At 40.1% G+C, this 23,809-nt stretch overlaps 1 protein-coding gene across 1 annotated transcript in view; it reads left to right on the forward strand.

The window, feature by feature from the left end:
- Positions 1 to 23,809, forward strand: part of dcc (DCC netrin 1 receptor) — a gene marked incomplete at both ends in the record, with an annotated part of 112,538 nt that continues 88,729 nt past the window's right edge. The window contains one exon of the mRNA XM_084572799.1: positions 1 to 127. Coding sequence (XP_084428925.1) covers positions 1 to 127 — 127 coding nt within the window. The remainder of the gene's footprint in view (positions 128 to 23,809) is intronic.

Genomic DNA, 23,809 nt, shown 5'->3' on the forward strand with positions numbered 1-23,809 from the left:
ATGGAGCTGGTTATGCTTCGATGTACTGGTTATGTCTGGGAGGTGCTGGGGCTGATGATGAGGAGGACCGCAGGGGTGTACCTGCTGCTGTTCTCCTGGGTGCTGGCAGCTCACTCCTTAACGCAAGGTGAGAGGGAGAAATACATACATGTTCGCTGCCTCCGTCCCGCAGTAGGCCTGTGTGTGTGTGTGCGCGCGCGTGTGTGTGCGTGCACGTGTGTGCGTGCGTGTTTTGATGATTGACTCGTGTGCCGTCAGAGACGAGAACTGACACATTTGTTGCACTGGCTGTTGCTTAAACCTTGACTCTGATCCGGGAGGAGTTACCGAGACGCTTTAAAGGGATTTTACTTCGTGTGTGACCAAGCTATGTAAGCGGCAGGGTCTCACCCCCTTCTGCTGGGTTTGACTGGGTTTAAATGTATTTCACTGTGCATCAGCAGACGATCATTGTTGCTGTTGTCTGGACGGTAATGTGCCTTTCCGGATTCAGCCGCGTTTTCCCTGAGTTTAAATTGATTTCACTGGAGTACCGATCGGTTGCAGTTGTCAGATCATGATTATGGACCTGCTTTCACCGGGGTTTTTCTATGAATAGAAAGGTTTTTATTGCTGGTTTAACGTAAGCTTCTTGTAAACGGGTGTATCCGGTTTAGGTTGTTGATTGATTTGATAGAGTACTTTGTTAATCCCAGTAGGAAACTACAGCTTTAGGGGAGACATGCCACATAAAACACAAAATCTGAAATAAATACTCTAAATAATATGATTGAATCTAAATACTGTGAATTCAATTGAGAATAAAATCAACATAGACTTCAAATCATCTAATTAGAAATAATTCGTTTTGAATATACAGATATGCCCTGATATTGACCACTGCATTATTAGTGTAAACAAATAATATTACTGCAAATATTGTTGTACATAGAGGCATATGTTTGTACTTGAATGATCAATATCAGTTTTATGTTTCCTTGGGTTTGTCTGTGAAGGTTCTCAGTCATCCAGGTCATGCTATATCCAAAAATCCTTTAAGAAAGGCAACTGGACTTGTAGAGTTTCTTGAAGATGTTTGACCACTCATTCTAGCAGCTTCTTCAGTTCTAAAGGACTGGTGGGAAGTTGAGGTTTAAATAGGAACATCTGTAGGTGTAACCCAAAAGAAAACTTACTTGACTTGTTTCTTGTAATGTTGTAATGACCACAAAATGTCACGACTAGTGTCTGTTAACATCCAGAGACATACCTGTCATTGTGGGTGGGGGTCCGTTGGTCCCTGTCCTTTTTCTCTAATGAATAATGCTCTAACAACCCATTATCAGTCAGAGGCTCCAGTCTCAAGGCGTGAATGGTGGTGAAACTTCTTGGGGACAGATGTTAAGATTGTATTGCAGTATGATGACAGATTAAATCTCAGTCCACCTCAGTCCAAAGATTTTCCAATTTGACATAGATGACTTCCTTTACTCCTCTTTCAAAGCATCTGTCTTCACCGGCTAAGAGTTGGACGTTGTTATCTTCAAAGGAGTGTCCTTTGTCCTTCAGGTGTAGGTGGACTGCTGAATTGTTTCCTGATGAGCTGGCTCTCCTGTGTTACATGTGTTTGTGCTGGGTTGTTTTGTTTCCCCAATGTACAAGTCTGTACATTCCTTACTGCACTGAACAGCATAAACTACAGTAGTTTGCTAATTGCCTTGCTTTATGCTTTTTGGATATTTACATGGGTTTGTGCTGGGGTTTTACATGTTTAACTCGATTTGACTGTGATGCCGCTGCTTTGATGTATATCAGTGAACATTACGGCACCAAGAAAACATTTGATGTCCACCTAGCCAATTTTACTCCATCTAACATTATATTTTGCTGGTATTTAGTCATTTACAGTAATTTTACCAACATTGCCTAAATGAATAACACGTTACATTACAGATAAAAAAAAACAACAACAACAACATATTTTGCATATCTTGTTGTAAGGAGCTAGAGCAGGGATGGGCAACGTAAGTGATGGAGGGGGCCGCAATTTTTCATCGACACGACCTGAGGGCCACATAGGACTGCACACTTAACTAGAAAACTGCCATTTTAAATGTTTGTGTGTGTGTATATATACACATATATGTTTATTGAAGCAAACAAAAAATAACCACTTACTGTGATTTCTTTTTTTTAATTGATTTGTGCATTTTTACACTAAGAAAGAGTTTAACATTTTCCCTGTATACCCACTCTACCTCACCACTACCAGCAGTGGGCACTGGTAAAAAGTCGCTGTTTGTGTACTATTGATTTGAGGTCCGCTACGATAGCAGCCCTTGCAGCTTCAGTATACTTCTCGTATTTACCTTTGTGCAACGTGTTGTAGCGGCGACTCATGTTGAAATCTTTCTCGAAAAAGTTTTCTCTTTCCTTTGCTCTTAGCCATGGCTCAACGACTCTTCTTCACTGGTAGAGAAGACCCGGTGGAAGCGTGCGCGAGGCGGCGTCTGCATTGGAGGCGCCATCTAGTGGCCAACTGTCATTACAACTGATTCGGTGCTGCAGAGGAGGCATTTTTATAATTATCAAAAATTTATCTAAGGGCCACTTCGAGCGAGGCAACTGGCCATCCCTGAGCTGGAGAGATTTTTTAAATGATCTATGCATTTTTATTAAAATGTTTTATTTTAAGTATCCCAAAGCATGATTTAAGAATCATGTAATTTGTTATTTTGTTTTGTTGTTTCATTTACTGAACAAACTAGGGATGCACGGAATATTCGGCCACCGTATTTCAATATATAAAGTAGCCTATTATATAAATATATAAAGACCCATGATAGCGATTTAAAAAAGGTGTGATGCTGAAATGTCAAGAGGCGTGCATCTGCAAAGTCGGGTTTAAATTATCACCTGAAATCCAAACGTCCAAGCAAGGAAGTTTCCCAGTGATGGTGCCGGTGCCCAGTGTGGGTAGATCGCGTGTCATTGGGAAAAAAAAAAAAATAGTCTAATCATTTATCTGCTGCACTTCCGAAACAAACAGCAAGACAAACGTTCATCTTTTTGTTCTGTTTTTTCACTTTTTATTGCGACATGTCCGTTCAGCGGCACACATCCACAGCCGTGCACAGCTTCAATTAAGACTACGTCTTTCTTAAAGGGACAGCGCTATTTTTCTAAAGGTGCAGTGCACCCATTTTTTAAAAATAAAAATAAAAACAAATATGCTCAGTCTAACTGCACAGTGGATCGATGGTGATTTCCAGCTGCAAAAGCTTCTGCTCCATTATTATTTAATGTACACATGAGTGGAGTCAAGTTAAACATTTTATTTTGAATTTTATTTTATTTTATATTGTGCATTGTTGGAATGTGCTAAATAAATATTTTCATAATTTTGTAATTGATTTATTCTTTGAAACATTAATATTAATTTATTCAATTCCAATGACTTGATTTTAGTGAGGGTAGTACACAGTCATAGCCATGAATGCAACGGTACTAATAATTGTCATAATGATTTCTTTCGGTGTTTCGGTTTTTGGCCTTGGGTTCTCCATTCTTTTGTTTTTGGTTTCGGCCAAGTATTTTCATTTCGGTGCATCCCTAGAACAAACTAATGAAAGATCCGCTGGACGGACATGTTCTCCCACTTGCAGTCTCCTGGTGTCAATAAATTATATCTAAACACTTTAATTAACTGATTGTACAAGACCACATGCACATACACACTGTAGCTGCTGGATCAGCTGAGCAGTTGTGACTCAGTGTGTGTTAATGTGTGTGGCTGACATTTCTGCGGGACCTCAATTAAAAAATCCCTGAATATTTTCTGTTGGGATACCTGCCACCCCCATAGCTGTTGTGGACTGACTTAGTATAGCTCCTTGTAGCTGTCCTGGCTGCTCCTAAGCAGGAGCGACACCAGGGTGGCTGGGTGACAGTGTGGAGGAAGAATAGTCCTGCACACGAGACACCCTTTGAGAAACTTATCTGTGGTGATCGGCAACTCTGTTTTGTGAAACGGGAAGTTAGAAACTCTAGCAACCATACTCAGCTGCATCCCAGTTCCAGAGCGGGTGAGACTGAATCACATTTGAAACTGCTGGCTAAGGATAAGCATAAAATAAGGTTTTTATTGTTATTCTTATTATTGTTATACATTGTTAATCATGTTGGCAGTAATGACACCCAGTTATGCCAGTCAGAGGTGTAACTTTGACAAAACTATGTTGGAGTTTTCATGTAGTTGCATGTTCATCACTGGTTATTCATGTGGTGTGGAGCAAACTATGTGGCCTTAATAGACAATTGGAAATGGCATCCATCCCACTTTGGCAGGTGCAGCTGTGATATATAGAAATCTATCAAAACCATGACAACACAGTTGAGGTCAGGAGGAGATTCCTTGCAGCTTCTCTACAACCTTCTCACCTTCTCCCCAAACATGGAGGCTCTGCTCCCAGATTCTTTAAAAAAATAAAAATAAAAGAGAAGTTATTTATAAGAACCTAATAAAAGTCAATACAAATTCATTTGTAGTACAAAAGAGTAGAAAAACAAATGTGGTAAATGTCAAATCTCTCATGTAACTCTCTTTTAGTGAATGATTTAATTTTGTCTGACTGAAACAAAGCTGTAGAATTATGAATTTGTCAGTTTAAATGAGTCTACGCCAACCCAGCCATACAAATTATCATAGCACAGACCAACATTCAGAATATGAGTCTAGTATCATGCCACTGGGATTTCATTATGGGGTGTGTTTCATCTATGCAAGAAAAGAAAAAAAACTCTGCAATTCTATAATTCTCTCTATTAAATTTAGAGAGCGACTTTAACATTCATGTACATGTTGACAGTGACTGACACCCCTGTTTATTTACTTCAGTATTACACTCAGTTGTCTTTTCTCAGAATGTAAACAAATCATCGTTTGAATCACACCTTAGATCTTGTTTTGACATACGGCATAGAAACTGGAGATTTGACAGTATTTACTCATAACCTTTTGTCTGAATAACATTTGAATTTACAATAACGGATTACACAGCAATTGAAAACAAATTTCATTACAGTAGATGCCGATTTGATGATGCTGTAACTAAGGAGGTAATTCAAATTCAAAGTGTACTTCAGCACAGATTGATTATTTTGCTCATAGCACTACAGCTTTGCTGAGTTCAACGCTTTACTCAGTTGGCTCTTTGAAAGGCTGGCTCTGTGGTATAATGCACAAATGCGTAAATTAAAGCAGACATCACAAAAGCTGGAAAGAAAGTGGCAATCCACTAATTCAGAATTCCACATAACTTGGAAAATAGTTTAACAACTTATTTTAAAAAAGCTCTCCGTAATATTAGAACAGCATAGTATTCATCATTAATAGAAGAAAACAAGAACAATCCCAGGTTTTTTTCAGCACTGTAGCCAGGCTGACAAAGAGTCACAGCTCTGTTGAGCCATCTATTCCTTTAGCCCTCAGTAGTAATGACTTCATGAGCTTCTCTACTAACAAAATTGTAGGCATTAGGGAAAAAATCCAAGGCATCCTTTTGACAGCTCTCAAAGATTTAAGTACAGTGGCATTAGAAACGTCTGTAGGGCCTGATCTGTTTTTGGAATCCTCTCCAATCTGAGCTATCTTCAATAATTACAGCATCTAAAGTTTAGATCTAAATTGCTCACGGAGGTTTTTTTTCATTAACATCACAGTATTTTTTAAATCTTTATTAACAGGTTACATGCCACAACTTTCCTCCATTGTTATTATAGTTAAAAGAAAAAACCATCTAAATAAACTTTAGTATGCTAGATACCATTTTTGTATTTGTCTGTCTTGGCATGGAGGATATATAATGTGCTTCAGTCATATACCTGTTAGGTCAGATGAAAATGTTTGTTTCGAACAAATTCAACTAATGTTGTGAGAATGAAAGTAAGTCTGGCCCAGTTCAAAGCAGTCACAGCCACTAATCGGCAAAAACAATGTTGCAGAGACCATTTCTCACCAAAATACACACAACGAAAGGCATGGGGATGAGCACTCACTTCACAGCCACTGTGAAATAGTTAAATAAAGCAGCAATACCAGCTGAACACCACTCCAGTCAGAATCAAATCCAGGAGGAGAGAAAGACTGCACATGAAAATCTACATACTAACAAAAACATACAGAGCAGCATCCACCGGCACTGAGTTGTTGATCTGTGTACACTACAACGGACTCAATGACAGACTCCAGATTATGTTTATTTACAACCAACGTTGTAGCCCTTACTGTAAAGTTTCGAAGCACAGGCAGAAAATTTAAATTGACCTGCAGCGTAATTATTCAAATTCAATTTCTACTCACAAATACTTCGCTAATAAATAGACTTAACTTATAGAAATGACAATAGTTGTTTTATTTTAAGACAGTAGCATTACAGTTCAAGAACAGTTAAGTAAATGAACACCCACAGATCCAAACAAAGTAACACAGCTAAACAAATACATTAAATATAAACATGAACTAAGTGGTCTTTAAAGCATCAGAACAAGTACTGTGTTGGAGTATCACTCTAGTGTTCTGTGACATAATAGATGTGGAACGGGTGAAGCAAACCCATTTGATTTGTTGACGCATCAACTTAGCTACAGTCATGATAACTTCTCATATTACAATTAAAGTTGCGTCACTCAGGCAAGTTAAACTCATAAAAAAATCAGAATACAAGGAAAACAACAATCCTCTATACATCAATAAATAAAACAGATACTGAGTGTTTTTAAAAAATGTTTACTTTAAAATTTGAAGGACTGGAATAAAAATACAATATACCAGCATTTATTTTAAACTGCAACAATGAAAATAAACCGAGACCTTTTGTGTCAGAAGCCACAAGAAATCATATCAAATGTTCTTTGATTTCTGGTGCTTTCTCCATTTTGACAATTCTTATGATGACTGACATCTGCTCTCAGTGGTTAACATCAGGAGCACCATCCAAAAGCTTCTACCATCTTTTTTGGGGGGTAATGTGAAATCTGGTAAATCTGAAATTGCCCTCTACCTACTAAATCTGTCCTGTATGAATTGAAGAGACCTGATGGTCAGGTGGATCTCCTGGTTTACCAAAAATGGGCAGCTGACCATGCAAGTTTGCAGATGAACACAGCCCTGTTGCTTGATGGTCAGGAGGAGGTCCTGAGGAATATGAAGGGCCTGGGGCTTCATGGTCAAAAAGTTCTGAAGGCCCCTCTGCTTCAGTGCCACATATTCCCATTTTATAACTGCAGCTATGTTGCACTAATACAGAAATTCATTATTTGTTTTTACATCAAGAATTTTAATATACAGTGTTCCTTTAAAGCATGTACCCAGTAACAAACGTCTGTGTTTATTTACATATTGTACTTGTTAAAGAATTAAAAGAGGGATAAATCATTCACTGCCACAATCATCAAAAATAATCAACAACAGGCCTAATATTTATTAGTCACAAAAAATGATTAGTGTTATTTATAAAGCAGTGGCACACTTCTAATTAGAGGCCTATAAAATACATAAAATACACATTAAACTTAATAAATTAATCATAAGTAATTTAAAGTAATGTTAAGTGGTAAATATCTGAGAGACAATTTTCATGAAGCAACACTAAAGCTGGGTTTGTGAGCATACAATTAGGGGACTGGGGTGCTTGTGGCGGTAGGTAGAGCGATCCACAAACCAGAGGGTTAGATCCCTGGAACATGCCACACCCAAAGTGTCCTTGAGCAAGACACTGAACTCCCAGTTGCTCCCAGTGCATGGCACTGATGTGTGTGGATGTGTGTGTGCTTGTGTGAGTGAATGGATGCGGGGGCTATATAAAAATAATCCTAGCCAGTTAAGTAACATTTAGCTGAGCTAGCTAGCAGGACAAATAACAAACAACTTGCTAAAAACTCTGCGCTTTGTCCTGTATTCCTTTTAGTTCTTCCTTTTGCATGTTTGTTGGCATGACATCCGCTTCTTGGTCCTGTTTGATGTGCAATAAAAGCACAGCATGCGGCCACACACTGTACTGACTGATCACTGCTGGTCTTCTCGTGGTACCTGGACTTTTCCTTTTTTTGGACAATCTTGTGCAAGTATCTTCAAGATCTATTCCATTCACGGTAGTGACCATCAGCCCTGGTTTGTTATCATACCATTTTATGATGGCCATTTCAGGACTCTTTCTTCCACAGACACTGATGCTCCAATCCCCAGTTTTTGTAATTCCTTGTCTTCTGGCAGCTGGCATGGCTTTGGGACTCGATTCCTCATTATGGTTCCTGTTGCTAGAAAGGCCTTTGCCAACAATGTATAACTATATTAGGATGGTCTTGATGTCCACTGCAATAGGCATTTACAAAAAGCTTACTATTTCCAAACACAAACTGTTTAACTGCATTCAGACATACGTATATCATTCCTGGCATTCTAATAAACAAGAGTATATATGATAATCATTGCAAGAAAAACAATAGATAACAATATTTGACTTGTCTCTCCTCTTTCCATAAAATGTGCTTGCTTTGATGCCTGCCATTTTGGAGGGAAAGAAAGAGGAAGTTCCCAGCAATCCAGCCTATCAAATGACATATCACTGGAAAGCCCAGGATGTCCTCTTTAAAGTACAGCAGGGATTGACAGTGTAGCTCAGAAGAGTAGCTCATCAGCTGAGTTGGAGTCATTAGTCAAAATAAGTGCAGGGCTGCCAGTTTAACAGCACTTTGAGGCTTCTTGTCATTGTGGCAAACACAAGACCTTCTTTTCCTCACAGCAGTGCCAATGACAGAATCACTGTCATTCAAGCAATTCTGTGTCTCATATGCACCAAATAATTTGATAGCGAGAGTTGACCCCAGTAAAGGCAATAATGTTAATACTTTATCAACTATTTAGTAAAGCTGCTTAGTTACCCTCTCATCTGAAAAGGCATCAGCTAACGAACGATTCAGATCCTCTCAACTGCAGTCAGTTAACAACTTCACCAAACGTGCTGTGGTAACAGAGAGAAGGAGGCTGCACATCGACAATTTGCTTGTAAATTTCATTGTCTAAAGTTATCAGACTTTAGCTGTTGTACACGAAAACGGATTCGGAGACACACCTTTTTTTGTTTTTTTTATCCTGGCTACATTATCCTATCTTACAACACGCTGTGAAGTACTATTAAACGCTATCGACAGTGCCGATTAAATAGGCTACATCTGCAGGCCACAGTATTGATAAGCTTGTGTGTTTATTAGACTTGTAGTTCTCGAGACCGGTCTTGGTCTCGAGACCGGTTTCGTGGTCTTGGTCTTGTCACGGCCTCGACAGTCTTTGGTCTCGGTTTTGTCTCGGTCTTGGGTCTCTCGGTCTCGCAATGTCTCGGACTGGCCGAGCGGTCTCGAAGGGATTTGTAACCTATAATATCCAGGCAGGCACAGTTTTTTTTATTTTTTTGATATCATTATTCAAGCACCAATCACATGCATTTTGTGACACAGAAGGCGTTGGCGCTAGTCCTCTCATGCAAAATGTCGGCGAATTCGTCAGTCGTCAGGTTTGGTTTTACAGACCATAAAGAGTTTGTTTGCCACACAACTAACAAGAAGAAGCATTCTGCAATATGCAAAAACGGTACGGTGTTGCTGCACACAGTCTGTCAATCCGTGACCGTGAGAACACACACACACACACACACACACACAGGCTTTATCCCTCTCGTGCCTACATGATCAACATGCAATGCAGCCTTATTTTATTATTATATATTTTATTTTATTAAATGTTGGATGTGGTATGTATAATGGTTAAGACTTAAGTCCTCTTCTGTGTGGCCCTATGAGCCTATCATGCCAATACAGCTGCAGAATGGTTTAGGCTACAGATTCTGTAGAGAACAACATCAGACCTTGTAGAGTAGAAGTGTATTTTCTGTTAAGATTGGTTTCATTTCTTATCAACAATACACACGAGTTAGTTGGCTGACAGGAGGAGCAGGCATAGTGCTGCAGTTATGCAAAAAGATGAAGTCAAATACAGAGATGATCTGTTAATGTGTCATACTGGATTGGATTTAGGTTTCATAATGCAAAGATTTATAGTGAGTTCACACACAAGACATGCACTGTCTCTGTATTATTGTGCCTGTAGTTGAAATAATACAATCTCATATTTATACTAAGCAGCTGAACCCAGTATGGTGCTTAGGTTCTACAACTCATGCAAAATGGCAAAAAAATAGTTTTGTTTTTTTTGGTCTCGGTCTCGGTCTCGAGCTGAACTAGTCTTGGTCTTGACTTGGTCTGTCTTGGTCTTGGTCTTGTCTTGGTCTTGATACTCTGGTCTTGGTAGTGTCTTGGTCTCGGTTTAGGCGGTCTTCACTACAAGTCTAGTGTTTTTGTCAGTTCTGTTGTGTTCCATTAGTTGACATTGTGTTTATTTAATTTTATTTTAATTTTTTGCTGAGGGAGAGCCGCATTAGAAGTGATGTCAGACTGACGATGTTTATAGTGTTGGCGTTGGCTACGGCGACAGTAGCCCATATTCAAGCTTCAATTACTATGCAGAAAAGCCTCAGTAGCTTCTTTTGTGTGAGACGCTATAATATGTATTCAGGTCAAGAACATAACATGTTTCAAAGCATTACTTCTACTGTGTTTTTATGAGTGACTTTTTTTCATTAAAAAAATCCAAACTCGTTCAACCCCTACCTCTCACATGGACTAATCTCATTGCTGGATTTGTCTTTGGGCATATATTTAAAATATCAATCAGTGAACTTTATGAATTGATATCAGAGCTTTCAAATCAAGATTAATTTGAATTGCGTTTTTCAAAAAAAAAACCCAGCCCTAAAACATTTTGACTTTAGTAAACAGATATCACTGTTGCTAATAATAGCATAAAGCTAAGGACTGCAGAGGTTAATAAAGTAGGTAAGGTCTTTTGCTGTCAGTTATTTACTAAGAACCTCTCAACTTTTATTAATTTATTTTTTAACAGCTACAAAGGAAAGTAAAAATGTGAAAAAATTAGACCAAAGTAGACAAAACAAAACTCCCAACTTATGTGGTCCTTCAGTGTGACCCAAGATGCATTGTGACTCCAAATGTGAGGCAAAGCAAGCAAGCCTGATAGACCTCAGTGTTAAAATACTTAACAGCAGAAATAAGCATGTTTACAGTCTGGTACAAAAAAATGTTACAGGTAGGTGCTGTCGTCATTGGCTTTCTGCTTAGCCATCACCTTCCCAAATCCACTCACGCTCCACCTGTCATTTTTTAATTTGTCAGGGAATGCCAGAATTCAGAAATTGTATTGGTGAAGTCATCCGCAGAGTTTGGAGTGGAAATTTGTACCTTGATCCATTTGCCAAATATGGAGGAGAACTTGGTCAGAGCTCGAGGTAATTTAATGCTCTGGAACAACACAGTCTCTAATTACACATTAAAAAGACTCACTGTTTGCTTTTAGTTTGAGATAAAAGAAGTGTTTGAGAATGAGTTGATTTTTGTGAGGTTTTTGTGTTTCTCAAATGTCCAGACAATGAGCTACTGTGTGCTCGTGATAAAGCTAGTGATAAATGCTAGTGATCAGAATATAACAGGCAGAGGACTATTTGGTCAGCATTCCAATTAACAGTCACCACGGGGCTGTACATTATACTTCTGTCAATAAAATAAACCAGACACTCAACACTAGCTTTCTCAGCACTGACCACAGCGTGCGACTTGACACACCCACAGCAAAGCGGCATCTGTTAGTAAAAGACCTACCAGACCTATGTGTGAGTATATACTCATCAGTTAACACTGACCCCTGCCGTAGTAGTAAGGGGAATATATAAATAGGACGCAGCTATACCTCATCATGTGTCCTTTTTGTTCATCCAGAGGTGAGAGAGCAGTGGGGTGGCCACACAGGTGGTGTCAGCACATAGCTGATGAGACTGCTTTTAAGTAGAATTTATGTCATTGTCGTGTAGTCCTGAATTCCTGGTCATGAATCCAGAAATGCTGCGATGGACTGGCGACCTGTCCAGGGTGTACCCCACCTTTCGCCTGATGATAGCTGGGATTGGCCTCCAGCAGACCCCGCGACCCCTCACAGGAACAAGCGGTTACAGATGATGAATGAATGAATGAATGAATGAGACTTATGTTGCCCTGCGATAGACTGGAGACCTGTCCAGGGTGTACCCCGCCTCTCGCCCAATGACAGCTGGGATAGCAGACCCCGTGACCCTTGACAGGAACAAGTGGTTACAGAAGATGAATGAATGAATGAATGAATCCAGAAATGCCACCTAGCCCTACACCACAGCCAGGTGGATCTCTAGTTATTTATGAAGATCAGTGATGCATCCTGCATGCAGCACTCACTCTCTAGCACACAGTTGTCTTTTCATTGTCAATTTAGTCCTTCACTCATTAGAAGATGTCTGGAGAGCAAAAGAGAAGATGTCTGGAGAGAAACAGATGGCTCACCACCAGGTCAAAAACATTCATAAACCTGATGAATTAAAAAGTCAGATTAGACTTTGCCAAAAAGCAAGTAAAATAAACAAACCAGACTTCTTTGGACAGATGAAACTAAGACCAACCTGTATCAGGATGACAGTAGGCTCTAAGTTATGGTGCTTTGAAAACATCACATGATCTGTCAGCGATGACTCCTTAGGGTTAATTGTAAACATCTTTGTGTCTTTGCACAAAGAGGAAAAGTTGGAGTTCTCATTATTTAGTGGTTACTGGTCCAGCCCACTTGAAATCAAATTGCTCTGTAAATAGCCCATTATAATCAATACATACTTGTGGTCTGAGGTTCATGTTCCCCTCAAGGTGATTTTTAATTACTTGTTATGCTCTGACATTTTTCTGCTTCGGCTATCATCAGGTTAAAATACCTTCAAAATGTTTTTTTTGTTGTTGTTGTTTTTGTTTTTTTTAGTGGTAATTAGCAAAAGTCAGCATACAAACACGTTAAATTTAATTGGTTAACAGTGTAAACATTCTAACCACATACTGTAATGTAGATTAAACATAACCTCAAAACACACTTTTAGCAATGTCGCGTTAAGCAACATTTTCCATCTTTGTGACTTTTACAGTCACACAAAGTGCTGTTTCATATGGAGTTAACCTTACCATACATCTGGTAGTCCAGGTTCACATAGTCTTAACAGTTTACGACATGGCTCCTGCACCATTAAACTCCAACATAGTACATAAAGAAACAGTAATCTAATAAAACATCCTTTAATCTTAGCAGTATCCATTATTAGTATATAGACACGTGTTAGACATAAAAAAAATAGAACATATGTCTACACTTTGAACCAGCCTCTGTAAACACTATGTTCTAAGCTATAACACTATATTCCATTAATTGTAGTTATCCAGTGTGAAACTTAATCACATCTGATTGTTCTAATCACACTGTTTATATCATAGTGTTTCAATTGCAATCATGATTACAATAATAGTTTGCGTAATAGTTTTAAAATCACACTTCAGCAGTTGAAAAATCATTACAGTCCAATTATTTTTCAGTATCAGCTTCATCTGTAGGTTATTTTTCTGTAGTGAATATACCAGTACCACAGGGCTTTTTATAGACTTCTGTCTTTCCTTCTCATATTCCAAGCATCTTTTCAAGAAGCTGATTCTGTGTGAACATCCTGTTGTCACGTCAGTTTTTCCAACTCCTCCTTGTGACTCTCTACTGCTGTAGATGTGTCCCCTTCTCCTTAAATTCAAATCAAATCAAATCAAGCTTTACTGTCATTTTGATATACATAGAACAGTAATGCCGACTGTTGATAAAAATGCTTTGACAAAACTGTCCGTTTCAAATGAGCTTGCCAGTTATATGAACAGCAGTGGTATATCTTAACAAACGTCTGTCTGAGAAGCTCAAAAAGTGTATGTTTTCTCTTAATGTTGATGAAGCCACTAGCCAGAGCATGGACAAACTTCTTAATGTACTGGTTCACTTCTTTGATGATGATGTGCCCAGAGTAATAACACAACATCTTGCAAGCAGGAAAGTTAATATTAGCAATGCTTCAGCACTTATGCCGGAACTCAAAGATGTCCTGCAGTGTTATGGTCGTGAGTGGAAACAAGAAACCAGTATTCTACTGCACAGTTGTGCAGTTCTGAGAGGTCATTATATGTTTTGAACAAAAAACTGATGGAAATGCTGCAATTTAGAATTACAATATTATCTACAGTTCACTGTTGCACTGTAACTGATTATAAATAGTTTTTATATAAATTGACCTTTACTGATTGAAATGGTTGCTAATTGAATAATTCCTCAAATTAATTAGCCTGACACGCATGCTCTTATAACATTATGACCTTTAATTTCTAAAAATCATTTAGATCACTGGTGGCGCCGTGTTGCATCTCTGAAAAATCCAGAGAGAGGTGTGAGGTATCTCACCCTGTGTAAGCTGCTTAAAGCTCCTCTCTCCATTTTTACAGACCTCTAATTTCTAAAAATCATGTTTTAGCTTGTAGGTCATCTTGTGCTCTGTTAAGCCCAATGCCAAAAAGTTGTTCCTAGCGTATGCGTCGGACCCACTGCGCCCCCGCCCCCCGGAAAAAAGTTCAGGCACAGGATTATTTTTTACTTTAAGCCCTGTGTCAATACAAGGAGGATGGTTTTTAATGTGATGGCTCCATCTGAGTCTGTTCACAATCCTGAGATTAACAAACCTGTTCCCAGTTTTCACTTGTATGTATTGGAATTGCTGTATAGAAATCCTCTTCAATATAACTGCACTCTCCTCGACCTTCAACTGATGTGTATTTGTTATTATTTTGCAGAGCCATAAGTGATGTTGCATGCAGTTAGTCTCTATATCCCTTTAGTGCACTTATGCTCCAATTTATAAAGCGTTGTTGCAGAAGCAGATTATTCACCCATCTGTTGTTACATATTTAGTTCACACCCTTAAATTAAAGCTAGGAGTCTGCACTTTGTCCATATCCGTCACATATGTATACGGACCTAACTGTACTTCGCACTAACAAATCACTCAATACCACCATTTTGCAACTGTGGTTCTCTGTCATGTTGTTCTGTCATTTTTCAGTTCACTGACCTCAAAGTGGACACAGTTCCATTTGAAACTTCTGTGTCAGTGTAACTGTTATTTTCAGTGTTGAACTCTTGATTCAGTACTGACAGATTGATGGTGCTAACTTTCCATCTGTTCTGCCGCAGGGCTCATTGCCATGTGGATCACCTCTACATTAATCAGTAATTAGGCAAATGAGCCTGTTTCTACAGGACCCATGCACCAAAGCAGGTATACAATAAACACAGAACACTTTAAATCTCCTTGGATAAATGCAACCAAGACGACCAATTGAAGTAATTTAGAAGAATAATCTTAATAGTATTTGTCATTGTGTTGGACTTGGAATAATAATGATAACATTAATTTGCATAAAACAATCATATTTTGCCACTCCCATGTTGATAAAAGGATGAAAAATTTAGGATAAAAAAGAACAAAGAACATTTAAGGCACATTAGAAAATTCAGCACGGTGACGCTCCTGCTGCAGGAAGGAGATGTAGGCCCAACTGAGGATCATCTGACAAGCACTAAGCAGGCACTGCTGTTTTGAGGGTTGTCTCATTTTTGCCTCTCTAGTGCACTTGTTAAACATTAACACCAAAGCAGCTGAAACTGATTAACAATTTTCAATAGATTTTTCTGATTGGTTTTCAGATTATCAATCTCTTTTTTACAGTCCATGTTAGCTAGTAAAGATGAAAATGCAGCAGAATAGTCTTTCATAGTTTGCAACTAAAACTAAGCTGTTTGCTAGAACTGTAAAAGATGTGTGATATGAAAAACTTTTACTGAAGCTAAACGCGTAATTAGGCCACTTGCTATTTTTTAATGCTTCTCAAAGGGCGGCTTGGAAGTGGTGAAAGAATGAACTCTCTATAATGTCATTTCATTGCCTCTAATAACTTTAATATTGGTTTGAAATTTTTAAGCATCTGCTTACCTTTCCTAAATTCTCACTACTCAGTTTGCATTGTCTGTCAAGAATTTTAACACACAGCACATCAATGCAGTGAAAAGCAACATCAGCTTCACTCAGGACAACATCAGTGGAGATAGTTTCGTCTTCAGTGTGCATGAGCGCGTGCATTGAATGCGTTCATGCACAAGTGTAGACATATGTTCTATTTTTGGTATGTCTAACGTGTCTATATGCTAATAATGAATACTGTTAAGATTAAAGGATGTTTTATTAGTTCAATTTAATCTGTGCAAACTGAACTTTGTTGGCCTTCTCGGACTGTCTTGTGCACGTGGAGAAAGACAGAAGCCTCAGCATCGTATTATATAGAAAACCCATTCACACTGATCAACATTTATTATTTGATTCCCACCACCCCCCGGAACACAAACCAGGGGTCATTAGAACCCTTAAGCACCAAGCACAGACTGCACCCACAAGATAGAATGGCAAAGAGAAGGAGCAGAAACACATCAAACAAACACTCAAGATGTGGATGGGCCTTTGTCAAACACCTAAAAAGATATCCCAGAAAAGACAGAGAGGAGGAACAATAGGGAGCACTTTGTGGCTGGCAGAAAAACTCAGAAGAATTTTCAGGAAATGCCACATTCCAGTTTATTTCAAACCAGATAATACACTTAGGCAAAAACTTGTTCTCCCCAAAGACAAAACACCCAGGCGAAAACAAAGCAATGTAGTTTATACTGTTCAGTGCAGTAAGGAATGTACAGACTTGTACACTGGGAAAACAAAACAACCCAGCACAAACGCATGTCTCAATATAGGAGAGTCAGCTCATCAGGAAATGATACAGCGGTCCACCTACTCCTGAAGGACAAAGGACACTCCTTTGAAGATAACAACGTCCAAATCTTAGCCAGAGAAGACAGGTGGTCCCCAAGAAGTTTCAACCCCATTCACACATTCAGACTGGAGCCTCTGACTGATAATGGGCTGTTAACGCATCATTCATTAGAGAAATAAGACCGGGACCAACAGTCCCCCCTCAACGACAGGTAAGTATTTAGCCGTTAATGACTAGTGTCTGTAATGACCAGATACTTACCTGTTGTTGGGGGAGACTGTTTCCCTGACCTCTTTCTCTAATGAATGATGCTCTAACAACCCATTATCAGTCAGAGGCTCCAGTTTTTACAAGCACAACACAACAACCAACACAAACATGAGGAACTGACACAGAGGAGAAAGGATGACCACACCACACAGCTGGACATCCAGGAGAAGTGGGTCCAGAACCTGTCAGACAGAGAGCTTACTCAGCCAGAAAAAGATGTCAGAGGACTGAACTTTGCCATCACACCAGAGCAATTTCCAGTGGTGGACCTCATCACCGCCACAGAATCTGCCATGAAGAGCAATAAAATCACTAACACAGAAGCCGAACAACTTAGACTGAAAGTAACAACAGCCCTCGCCAGTGCTAAAACGACACCTTCCAACATCACCACCCAGGAAAGGAATGCTCTAGGTCACTGCAAAGAGGCCAGGGGCCTCATGTACTAAGGGTGTGTGCACACAAAAAAAACATTCTGTACGATCTTGTTCACGGAAAAATTCAGATGTATCAAGAGTGAAATGACCACGAACATGTTCGTGCCTCACGCCAACGTCATGGCTGGCGTGCGCTGGCTTCTACAGCTGTTGATCTTTTGGCGACCTTCAGGGGTGATGCTGGGAAACTGTCAGAAATGTGAAAACAATTAGTCCGACCGATCGGGACTGTACCGGTCGACCCTGAGCAGAGCCATGCCAGCCTTGTGGGACGGAATTATCCGCACGTCAGTCAGTTATATCAAATTCCCATACAATGCATCTGAACAGGTCAACATTAAAGCGCAATTTGCAGCGATAGCAGAGAGAATGTTATTGGAGCTATCGACTGCACACACATTGCTATAAAAGCGCCATCACATGATGAATTTGTATATGTCAACAGGAAACATTTTCATTCGATCAATGTGCAGATCATATGTGATACATAAATGCAATTAACCAACATTGTGGCGAAAGAGTAATTTTTTGCGCACCTCCACTCCAGTGAGTAGCGTCTCCAGTTCGCTTCCTGTGAAGTTCTTTTTTCCCGTCTTACTTATTCTTATGTTTTCATTTTCTGATCGTGCAGAGAGGGGAATCTCAGGTTCAGGGTCAATTTAAATATAATTTGCATATTTAAAAGGGGGCGTGGACAGGGAGGTTGTCGAGTACAACTTGTGAGCTCAATTCTACGTTGATTGGGATGTACAAAGGAAATGTGCTTCTGAATCTGAGCGTGTGCCAAGTTTTGGTAGGAAATCCATGCGAGTCTTTGTACATGAGGCCCCAGGACATCACCATCCTGCCAGCTGACAAGGGAAGGTGCACCATGGTGTTGAACACAGTGGATTACCACACCAAAATGAACAACCTTCTCAGTGACAAGGACACATATGAGACACTGAGACGAGACCCAACCAACACCTACAAAACCAAAATAATAAACTAATACAACAGTTGGAAAAGGAAAAGGCAATCGATAGACGCCCTTACTACCAGTTGTACCCAGGGGATGCCACCCCATTTATTTATGGACTTCCTTACAAAAATACAGGAGGAAGGAGCCCCTCTCATACCCATCGTCAGCATTATAAATTCAGTCACTTACAACATCGCTGAACATCTGGCAACTATCCTATCTCTGTTGGTGGGCAACACTCCTCACCACATTGAAAACTCCAGGGATTTCGTCAACAAAGTCCAGAGGAAACCATCGTATCCTATGATGTAACCTCTCTTTTCACATGTATCCCCACCGGAGAAGCCACAAAAGTGGCACGGGAAAGACTACAAAAGGATGACACCTTGGCCGGTAGAACCACCCTCACCCCAGACCAGGGGCCTCATGTACGAAGGTTGCGTGCGTATAAAAACGTTACGTATGTACTTGCTCACGTAAAAGTTCAGATGTATCAAGAGTGAAATGTCCGGGAACTTTGTACGTGCCAACGCCAACGACGTGGCTGGCGTACGTAGGATTCTACAGATGTCGATCCTTTGGCGACACTTAGAGGTGAGGCTGGGAAACTGTCATAAATGTGAAAACTATCACTCCGACCGATTGGGACTGTGCCGGTAGACCATGAGCAGAGCCATGCAAGCCGTGTGGGACGGAATTATCCGCATGTCAGCTAGGTATATCAGATTCCCATACAATGCATCTGAACAGGTCAACATTAAAGAGCAATTTGCAGCGAAAGACTGTTTTCTGAATGTAATCAGAGCTATGGACTGCACACACATTGCTATAAAAGCGCCATCGCATGAATTTTTAAATGTCAACAGGAAACATTTTCATTCGATCAGTGTACAGATCATACGTGATGCGCAAATGCAAGTAAAAATTGTGGCAGCGTGCCAAAGAGCACATTTTTGCGCATCTCCACTCTAGTGAGTAGCGTCTCCAATTCGCTTTCTGTGAAGTTCTTCTTCTTTCCCGTCTCACTCATTCTTATGTTTTCGTTTTCTGATCGCGCAGAGAGGGGAATCTCAGGTGCAGGGTCAATTTAAATACAATTTGCACATTTAAAAGGGGCGTGGACAGGGAGTTGCATATTTAAAAGGGGCGTGGACAGGGAGGGGTCGGGTACGCTCGATTGGGATGTACAAAGGAAATGTGTTTCGAAATGCTTCTAAATCTGAGCTTACGCCACGTTTTAGAAGGAAATCCACGCAAGTCTTCGTACATGAGGCCCCAGGTCTGCGTGTTGCTCGATCTGTGCCTGACGACCACCTATTTCCAATTTAATGGAGGATTCTATAGGCAGAAACACGGCTGTGCGATGGGGTCCCCAGTGTCACAGATCGTGGCCAATCTCTACATGGAGAAGGTCAAGACCAGAGCCCTGAACTCCTTCACAGGAAACACCCCCACCCACTGGTTCAGGTACGTGGATGACACTTCCTGAATCTTTCACACAGCACATCAATGCAGTGAACAGCAACATCAAGTTCACTCGGGAGGACATCAGCGTAGATAGTTTGGCCTTCCTGAACTGTCTGGTGCACGAGGAAGAAGACCGAAGCCTCAACATTGAAGTATGTAGGAAGCCCACTCGCACTGCTCAACATTTATTATTTGATTCCCACCACCCCCTGGAACACAAACTAGAGGTCACCAGAACTCTTCAGCACAGAGCACAGACTGTACCCACAAGACTGGATGGTAAGGAGAAGGAGCAGAAACACATCAAAGACTCAAGACATGTAGATATCCTAACTGGGCCTTTGTCAAAGGCTCAAAAAGATATCCCAAAAAGGACAGAGAGGAGGAGTACAACAAAAGGAAGAACATCGTCATCCCCTACGTGGCTGGGGGGTGCAGTGAGGAGTGTACAGACTTGTACATTGGGGAAACCAAACAACCCATCCACAAACGCATGTACCAACACAGGAGAGCCACCTCATCAGGATACGATTCAGCGGTCCACCTACACCTGAAGGACAAAGGACACTCCTTTGAAGATAACAACATCCAAATCTTAGCCAGAGAAGACCGGTGGTTTGAAAGAGGAGTAAAGGAAGACATCTATGTCAGACTGGAAAAACCTCCTCTGAACAGAGGAGGTGGACTGAGATTTAATCTGCCATCTATTTACAATACGGTTTTAACTTCTGTCCCCAAGAAGTTTCAACCCCATTCACAAAGGGGGCCAGAAGTTAAGACTGTATTGCACATTAATGACAGATTATATCTCAGTCCACCTCCAGTGTTCAGAGAAGGATTTTCCAATTTGACACAGATGCTTTCCTCTATCCCTCTTTCAAACCATCTGTCTTCTCTGGCTAAAATATGGATGCTGTGTCTTCAGTGGAGTGTCCTTTGTCCTGTGGATTGTGAATCATTTCCTGACGAGCTGGCTCGTGGTAGTCAGGCACAGGTTGAGCAATAAGCAGACTTGGTCTTGGGTGAGGTTGGTTCTATTGTCCTAGGTGTTGTCCTTTAGTAGTCTTTCCATTAATGCTTTTGTGGCTTCTGTGGTGGGAATAAACGTGAACAGTGAGGTTACATCATAGGATTCAATGGTTTCCTCTAGACCCAGTTTGATGTTCCTGGCCTTGTTCCTAAGGGGTTTCAATGTGGTGAGGAGTATTGCCAACCAACAGAGATAGCATGCTTGTCAGGTGTTTGTGAGTTTATGCTGCTGACAATGTGTCTGAGTGGGGGCTCCTTCCTTGTGTATTTTGTGGAGTCGATAAATATACTGAGTGGCTTCCTCAGAGTACATCCGGTAGTAAAGATGTCTGTCAATTACCTTGTCCTTTTCCAGTTGTTGTAGGCATTTAATTATTTTCATCTTGCCTGTGTTTGTTGGATCTTGCTTTAGTGTCTCATATGTAGCACTGAGAAGATAGTTCACTTTGGTGTGGTAATCTGCACATTACACTGTACATTTTCCTTTGTTGGCCGGTAAGATTGTGATGTCCCGGTCTCTTTGTAGTGACACTCAGGCTTTGTTTCAGGGGCCACAGTGTTGACCTACAGCCGCCAGCTGCTCCCCAGTTAGCTCCTTGAATACACAACACATAAACACACATATGCAGGTCTAGTGTTCGTGTGTGGAGGGGGAGAATCTGAAGGCGATGACTAATGAGAGTGAAGAAGAGGGTCCTTCTGTCTGTTAACACCCATAAACTGCCAATCTGTCAGACGCACGCCATCTCTCTCTCTCTCTCTGTTTCTGTCTCTGTATGTGTGTGTGTGTGTGTGTGCATGTGGCGGTCTGGGACATACTGGTGGGTTACTCCTCCATCTCAAGGGACAGCAGTTGGAAAGCCCATGGCTTTTGTCTTGATTGGTCACAGATGTCTCTCTCTCACACACAGTGGTGTGCTAAAGGCTTTGGGGTGTCCTTGCAGCAGCAGATGTGGCTGAGCATTGATGGGTCTTCAGCGTCTGTCAAAGGCAACAAAAGCCCTATTTTACTTGCAAATTAACAATCTGATGGAAAAAAAAAAAAGAATTTAAAAAATCAGCTGATTCTTTTCAGTCAAATGGTTTAAGCTCAAAATACACGGAGACACAGGTTAGCAAAATGTAACACTTTATAAAAAATTAAAGAAAAAACATACAGTTAAAAAATAGTCAATTATTTAAAATGATATCTTGCACTGGCCCATGGTTCACCACCAACCTATTCATGTTTCATATGGATATTCCCCTCTCAGTGACTCACCTGATGAGAAATCTACTCAGGTAATTTGTAGCTCTTAATTAAATTAGAGACATGAGTAATTATATTCAAATGCATTCCAAGGCCATAGTGGGTGACACGGAGTTCAATTTGAAATTGCTGCCTGAGGATAAGCACAAATATGGTGAGATTATAATTCACATAATGACTGCCCGTTATGCCTAACCTGGATGATTTCTGCATGTCATCCTTCCATTGTTGGCTGTCTAGGTGGTAACCAGCAAATGACAAGGAGAGAAGACATCCATCCAGCCATCCCACTCTTGAGGAGTTGCTGTAAATCTGCATGGAAAATTTTGGCACATTAGACTGGTTTGAGTTTTATTTGTCAGATAGTTTCCGATATGTTGATACATATATATATTTTATATATACATATTTTCACATTATACATCCTTCCCATACACTATTAACAAACAAACACTGCATAACTTTTTATCGCTATGCAGATAATACCCAGCTGTATTGGTCTATGAAGCCAGCTACTACCTAGTTTTAAACTCAGACAAAACCAAAGTATTTGTATTGGACACTAAACACCATATAGAAATGCCCGATCTCATCATGTAGTTACTCTGAATGGTATTACCTTGGCCTCCAGTACTACTGTGATGAATGTTGTAGTTTTATTTGAACACAATATATATTACTGACATCTTTCATCCAAAGTCCAAACTACCGGAGTCTGGAGTTTTCATATTGATAAATGGCATCTGTAGACAGCGTGACAGCATGAGAAAGAGACTACAAGAGTTATGCTAAAAAGAGTGAGTGGGCATCCTTAATCCTTTTAATATTACGTAAACTTGTCGACATCACTAATGAATAATCCACTGAAAATATAATTGTTTGTTGCAGTGCTTGTCTTATGATATATTAGGCTTTGTTAAACTGTGATGCGTTTTCAATAAGAATAGTTGTAATGACCTATTTTATATTGGTTTCAGAAACTATTAAGTATGATTGCCCTTGGATGGACTAGGCTCATCTGGCTGTCAGGAAGTGAATCTTTGATCAGATCAATAAAAATGGTCTGAACTGGCGACCTGTCCAGGGTGAACCCCGCCTCTCATTAAGTGGTGATTCTAAATTGGCCGTAGGTGTGCATGTGAGTGTGAATGGCTTTCTCTCCCGATGCCAGCTGTGATAGGCTTTATGTACGTTCCGCTCTGTGTGAATGGAAGCAACCTTTAGCTGAGGTTAGTTATCATCACAGCATGGAGGTTATAGGTTCTAACCTGTTGGCTGTCTGGGGTTTTTCTATGTGGAGTTAGGCCAAGTCACTGAAGTTAAAACAAACTCCATGTATGCTAACTAATGACAGAATATAGTAAAAACAAAGTAATTAATCACACTTAAAAAATCTAACCCTAACCCTAACACTTTTGTTGAATAGTATCATTCAGTAAAACTTAAAGTTTAAAATGGGTTCTTCATTCACAGATATCATGTTCAAATGTGTCATCATTATGTTTGAATAACATTTCTTAGGAAAAGTTTAACTAGATTTTAGTA

The sequence above is a fragment of the Chelon labrosus genome (assembly GCF_963514085.1).
Source record: "Chelon labrosus genome assembly, chromosome: 22".
Classification (NCBI taxonomy): Eukaryota; Metazoa; Chordata; class Actinopteri; order Mugiliformes; family Mugilidae; genus Chelon; species Chelon labrosus.